Source organism: Podarcis cretensis (assembly GCF_951804945.1).
Source record: "Podarcis cretensis genome assembly, chromosome: 10".
In the NCBI taxonomy this organism is placed as follows: domain Eukaryota; kingdom Metazoa; phylum Chordata; class Lepidosauria; order Squamata; family Lacertidae; genus Podarcis; species Podarcis cretensis.
In genome coordinates, this window is record NC_137179.1 from 24449042 (window position 1) to 24455552 (window position 6511).

Genomic DNA, 6511 nt, shown 5'->3' on the forward strand with positions numbered 1-6511 from the left:
GCTGAAAAAAGTTGCTGACACCTGATCTAGTTGGTCACTGTGTGAACAGGAGGCTGCACTAGACAGATCTTTGGTCTGGTCTAGCAGGACTCTTATGATGTTCTAAAAAACAAACCAGGAAACCAGTCTCTGCAGCTGCCACTTGTCTAAAGTACTGGAAGAGGAGAAAGAAAGGTACAGGTTGTGCTCCCAGTTCTCAGCTCTTCCTCCATCTCTCAGCCATGACAAATATTCCCAATATTAAAAACATAATGAAGATGCTAATACCCAAGGTGATGTTACGTTCTGCACTGTATTTTCAGATATATAAAGATACTGTTATCTTACAGGTCATGCAACCAGGAAGAGATAGGTCACTGCAGCCAACTGAAATATTAAGACTGATAACATCAGCCACATCCTCATTCGGCTGCGGTTTGCAAAGGGAAAAAAACCCATTCATTGTTCTTCAACAATGAAAATAAATACTTTACTTGGTAGACAGGAGGTATACTATACCAGTGAGTGCAATGTATATCTGAGGACTTAAAATGTCTAATAGTGATTATATTTTCTGTGGAGAAGAATTGCCACAAATGTTTCGTAGCAACATGACCTCAAAGACTACTCTAGACAATTTTCCTGCTTTACTGAACTTTAGGTAAAAGTTTAGGTAAAAGCCGATGCAACCGCCCCCAAATTTATTTTGACTAATTACTTCAGAAAGAAAAAGAAGCTTGAGGATCACAATATTATACATTTTAAAAGCTAATTAAAAAATTCACAGTTACGTCCTGTGGTTTGGGGGGGGGAGGGAGAGATGTATTAATGGTTGTTTGGAATTGAAGTCAGAAGACAGAAACAAGTGAGTAATCTTTATGATTCAAAAGGCATGACTATGACTTCTCCACCACAGTCAAAACCAAATTAGTGAGCTATAACACATTTTACTGTTCCCATTTACATTCTTCTATTCCAATAGGTTTCTAACAAAGTAATTAAACAATAAGGGGGGTGGAGTTGCAAAAATACAGTAGGAGAGGTATGGCCATATGGGTGAAAGAGAAAAGGTGGGTGGAAAGTGGAGCTGCAGAAAAGAGAAATTGTTTCAGAAAAGAGTTTAGGAATGTGAAAAGGGAAGAAGAAGAAGAAGAAGAAGAAGAAGAAGAAGAAGAAGAAGAAGAAGAAGAAGAGGAGTTTGGATTTGATATCCCACTTTATCGCTACCCAAAGGAGTCTCAAAGCGGCTAACATTCTCCTTTCCCTTCCTCCCCCACAACAAACACTCTGTGAGGTGAGTGGGGCTGAGAGACTTCAGAGAAGTGTGACTAGCCCAAGGTCACCCAGCAGCTGCATGTGGAGGAGCGGAGACATGAACCCGGTTCACCAGATTACGAGTTTACTGCTCTTAACCACTACATCACACCGGCTCTCAGGGAGCTTTGTAGTTGCAGAGTGTGTTGAGGAAGGTCTAGAGCAGGGCCATGCATGGCCCGAGGGCTGCATGTGGTCCTCAATGCCTTCTTGGGTGGCCCTCAGCTACATTTGACGCCCTCCCCCATCTCAGCGCTCAGCTTTGGGAAGGAGGTGTGAAGGCTCTCCTGACACGATCCTACAGTCATCCAGCCTCCTTCCGAAAGCCTAGTTATAGTGCTTTCTCAGCTTTGAAAAGGAAGAGGGAGGATTCTAGGCCCCTTCCAGAGCTTCACACCTCCTTCCCAAAGTCTGGCACCTCAGTTATCCGGCTTTGGTAAGGCATTAGAAGGGTTCTCTCTCTGCAGGACACAGTAGCATGCAGCCTGCAGGTTCTATGCTGAAGTACTTTTGCAGCCACCCTGGTCTAGGGGGTTATCGGGGGGGGGGGGGGGGGTTGAGAGAAGCAAATAGGAGGGCTGAGCCCCCCCCCAATAATACAATATGATATTGAAAATCAGATGTAGCATATGCACAACTGACTACCCAGAGGTAATGGTGTATCCATTTTATCAAATACTTTGCTATCAGGTGGCCTGAACCTTTAACTGCTGAGATGAGGGCCTTGCAATCAGACCAGCTGCAACTACAGACACTCCCTCTTTTAAAAGCGGCCCCTCGTTTATCATTGGCTCTTAGGGACAACATACTATTCTCTGAATAGGATGACTCATAGATCCTCTGCACCCCACGTCACCTCCAAAAACTGTGGAGAACTCAGAGGGAAGTCTCACACAATGTGCTGAGCTTAAAAACAAGCAAAAGTTTCCACCTGCTCCAAAGCTTCAGTGGAACACAAGAATCCTCCGCCACATGAGGAGGACTTTGGGGTGCAGGGACTCCCCTGAAGCATTAGGAAGGAGCAGCGTGAGTCTCTTGCACTGCTTCCATCTGCCTGAGGCTCACAGAAGATTTGAGGAAAGGTGTGTTTAAGTGAAGCTGCATCACACCAAGGAGTTTGAGTTGAGGAGCAAGCCAAAACGGACAAGATACATTTCTCAGATGGATTTAACAATCAATCTCTCTTCTTCACCCGGAACTTTGGAAATTGTAGTTCTGTGGGAGGAATACACGGTGTCCTAACAACTTTCAATACCTTTCACAAACTACTGTTCCCAAGATTCTTTAGGGAAAGCCATAACTGTTCAAGATGGCATAATACAGTCTTAAATGTACAGTGCAGAAGGGGCAATAGATACAAAGACTGCACACCTATATACAGGTTCAATGGAAAAGATGAACAGAGGATCAAAGTGGCAGCCAAGCATTTGGAAAAGTTTTATTGCCATTTTCTGCAACCATACTTTTTCTTCTGCATTCTCCACATCATCAGAAATCTGATTCATATATAGACTGTAGGAAGGACTGAAACAAAGCAACATGCAGGCAAAGTTGTGGGCGCTTTCCCCCACCATCGAAAACTGTTTCAGCAATGACAGCTTGAAGGTGGGGAAAGAACAGGTTGTGCAAAGGTTAAACTGTGCTACTGTTCACCAATGCTTTCACAAATACAAGGAAGGGGGGCGGGGACTGCCATTCTGGATCCAAGACTTACCTGTTCTGAAATGATTTCCCAGCAACGTTGTCTCTATAAGAGTCAAACAAAACATGATACTGGTCCCGACTCCACTCTAGAACAACCTACAAAAGAAGGAGTATCTTATATCATACCCTAAAATGGTGATGCATTAGGTTGACATTTAAAATCAGTGGCACTGATCTTCAGGTGGTAGTACAGGGCACTCCCAGGCTGTCATTATTTTACAGCAGTGACTCGATCATATACCAGAACTTTAGGTTTGCACATTTAAAGAAGATTAAAACATCCTTCCACCTCACTGCTGTTTGGAAAGTGACAAGAAAATGCATTTTAAAGTGTGAGAAGAAAGAATTGCTAACGGGATGCAAACAAATCAGAATGAATGTGCAATAAATAGGTCATCTGGAGAGACCAATGTAGAAAGAAGAGCAGGACCACTTACACTTTAGCAAGGAATAATACAATGTTTGAGTTCCCTCCTACTGAAAAGATTTCTTCCAAGGCTACAATCCTAACCCCACTCACTGGGAGTAAGCCCCACTGAATTCAACAGGACTTCCATCTCAGTAGACACGTTTAGGATTACACTGTAAGAAGAGCAAAGCTTAATCTGGTTTTTCCTGAAATTCTCCATTTTACTCACATAGACATGCAAACCTCAAGAGCCGTTCCAGACCATCCAAGCTATGTTGAAATTGTTTTTAGATGACTAAATTCTTTTTTTACATCCAGAAATTTACAAAATCTGCACAACTTGTCAGACTCAAGGACTCGATGTTCACATTTTATCTCACTTTCCCTCCCCTCCCCTGTCAGCAAGATAAATCAGATGCCTCAATCCCACAAACTATTTCAACATTAAGACTTTATGTTGAGAACTAGGAAACAAAAGTTTGTTGCTGTGTTCTTAGCTTGTTTAAGCTAAGAACCTATGTTATTAAGCACATTGTTCCCCACTGAGGCCCAACACTGGAAATAGACAATGAGATAAAACTGACAAAGAACAGAGCAGGGACACATCAGATCACAAGATCTGCATGAACACAGGCATCAGAAACTGTCAAGATACGGAGTAGTTCCTCTGCAAGTATCACATGTATATTTTGGTGGAGTGGCTAGCACTATCTCGGGCCTATCTATTAACCACAGTCTCTGCTGACAGCAAGTTTTAGTTGCCACCACTCACCAAGAAAAGGGACAAGTACACACACATATTTAATGCTGGATTGTTTTTAACACTCGATTGGAAGCCGCCCAGAGTGGCTGGGGAAACTCAGCCAGATGGGCAGGGTATAAATAATAAATTATTATTATTATTATTATACATTTTGCTTGTTCTTCCTCCAGCTGCAGTCACCCTTCATGGTTCTCCTTGGCGTTCTCCACCTCTTTGCTCCACTCCCAACCGCCCACACAGCAAAGCTGCCTGGGTAACATCATAAAGTACTGGGAATGATCCCTACTAGTGCCTTGGCCAACCTGGTGCCCTCCAGATGTTTCGAACTACAATTCCCATCTGCTCCAGTCAGCACAACTATGCCTGCTGGGAGGGGTGATGGAAGTTGTAGCCCAAAACCTCTGGAGGAATAGAATATGGCGGAAGAAGAACGCTGGGAGACTATAGGAAACTGTGCAGTAGATAATGTGGGCTATGAATAAAGAAAGGAAGTATAACAAATGCAAGGAGAAATCCAGAGAAAGGCAGGAGGAATGTAGGGGGGTGGGCGCAATATAAATGAGAAAAAATGGCAATTAAAGAGTGGCAAGGGAAACGATGTGCGTATAGAACAACGGGTGGGAGCTTCAGGAAGATGAGAAGGGTGCAGCACGTGCTGTAAATAAAGTTTCTGCTAAAATCTACGAGTCTTTAGGAGTAACATACCTACCAGGCCGAAATCCAACAGGCTGCGATCTTCCCGACACAGGAGATGCAATGAAGGAGAAAATAATTGTGCCTGTAACGCAGCTGCTTAAATGCAGGGGAAAGGAAAGATGGCGGGGGGCGGGGGGACTGGAGCGGAGACGGGAAGAGGAAAACCGGGACTGTCTGTCACATGCAAGGTGGGAAGGAGGGAGGGAACCCTTAGCAGGATTTTAAGGGAAGTGCAGTCGGGAGAAGGATCCTGGAAGTGCGGCTGAGGGAGGGGATACTTGGGAGGGCTGCAAACAAAACAACCCCCCGGCTCCCGGCTGGCGGCTGCTCCGGAGCGGGCCCCGCAGGTCTCCACTCACCTCTCCGAACTGCAGGGCAGAGACGATCATGAGGACGATGCCTCCGAGGCAAAGGCAAGGCCCATACCTGTGGGAGAGGCAGGTATAGGTCTGTCTCTGCAGGAGCTTCAGCAGCATGACCCGACGGCCACCATCACCCTACAAGCCCGCCGCCGGTGCCCACCTTCCTCTCCTGCGGCCGGCGGCCAATCCGAGCAGCAGCAGCAGCAGCCGTCGCCCAACCCCGCTGCCGGGTGCATCCCAAAGGCCGCCGCTTCCGGGATCGGGCTCGACGGCGCCATCTACGGAGCCACGGCGCCACCTTCGGGCCTGCAGCTGCTGCAGCGTGCGGGCGCCGCCGTCTCCTACTCTTGCTGCGCGTTGCTCCGAGCAGCAGCGTGGAGAGTGCCCTTTTCTGCCCGGGGAAAAAGTCATGTGCTCGTCGGCCCTTTTTGCACGGTCTCGTGACCGCTGGCTAAAGAAAGGCCTTCTTCCTCGCAGTCTTTGAATTAAACAAATCAGTCTAAACCGCAAACGCCGCGTGCAGGCCTGCCCAGCCAAATGCAAGCGTTTTGAAAACAAGGAAAGGTTAAAAGGGAGGGGAGGGCAGACACGAGTCTGTCCCCCTGCCCGTTCTCTCCACACACCCGTGTCCCCTGTTTCTGCCTCGTAGCGCTGCTAGGGTTCTTGGGGCACCGAAGGAAGCTGGAAAGTGGGGCGAGTCAGTACAGGCAAAAAGGGGCGGGGGGACAAATTGACACGGCGCGTGGTCGAACGGGAAACTGCTCCCACAGGGTTAGGCAATTGTCACCAACTTGGATAGGTGTCAAAGATTACACAGATAGATGTAGGAAAGGGCTGGCTGGGGCAACCCAGCGAGATGGGCGTGGTATAAATAATAAAAGTAGTATTATTATTATTGCTACTACTGTACTTCTAAACACGGTGGCTGTGTTCTCCATCCCCTCAGAATACCACTTGCTGGAAGCCACAGTAGCGAGACTAGTCAGGTACTGTTTGGGGGTTTCCTATAGGCATCTGGTTGGCCACTGTGAGAACAGGATGCTAGACTTGTGGGCTATTTGCTCCAGCAAGCTCTGCTTATGTTCTTATGAGCTTTTCACAGTCAGGTCTAGAATGATGGTTCACATTTCTGAGGCAGCAACAGGCAGTGGCGTAGCGTGGGAGGTGCAGGGGGGCCGGCCGCACCAGGCGCAACATCTGGGTGTTAGGGTTAGGGGGCGCAAATCCACGGGTTAGAGGGCGCAAATCCACGGGTTAGGGGGCGCAAATTACTTGCCTTGCCCC

The 6511-nt window shown here is 47.0% G+C and overlaps 1 protein-coding gene across 2 annotated transcripts in view; it reads right to left on the reverse strand.

The window, feature by feature from the left end:
• GNPTAB (N-acetylglucosamine-1-phosphate transferase subunits alpha and beta) overlaps window positions 1-5517 on the reverse strand; it is a 43640-nt gene extending 38123 nt beyond the window's left edge. Inside the window, exons 1-2 of one of the 2 annotated variants that reach the window (XM_079992158.1) lie at window positions 5225-5517; window positions 3008-3093 (exon numbers count right to left, since the gene is read on the reverse strand). In XM_079992158.1, the coding sequence (XP_079848284.1) occupies window positions 3008-3093; window positions 5225-5341 (203 nt within the window). In that variant the 5' untranslated portion in view covers window positions 5342-5517. Of the gene's footprint in view, window positions 1-3007; window positions 3094-4874; window positions 4991-5224 lie in introns of those variants that run through there. The other variant, XM_079992159.1, reaches the window with a different exon arrangement.
• Window positions 5518-6511: the final 994 nt, after the last annotated feature.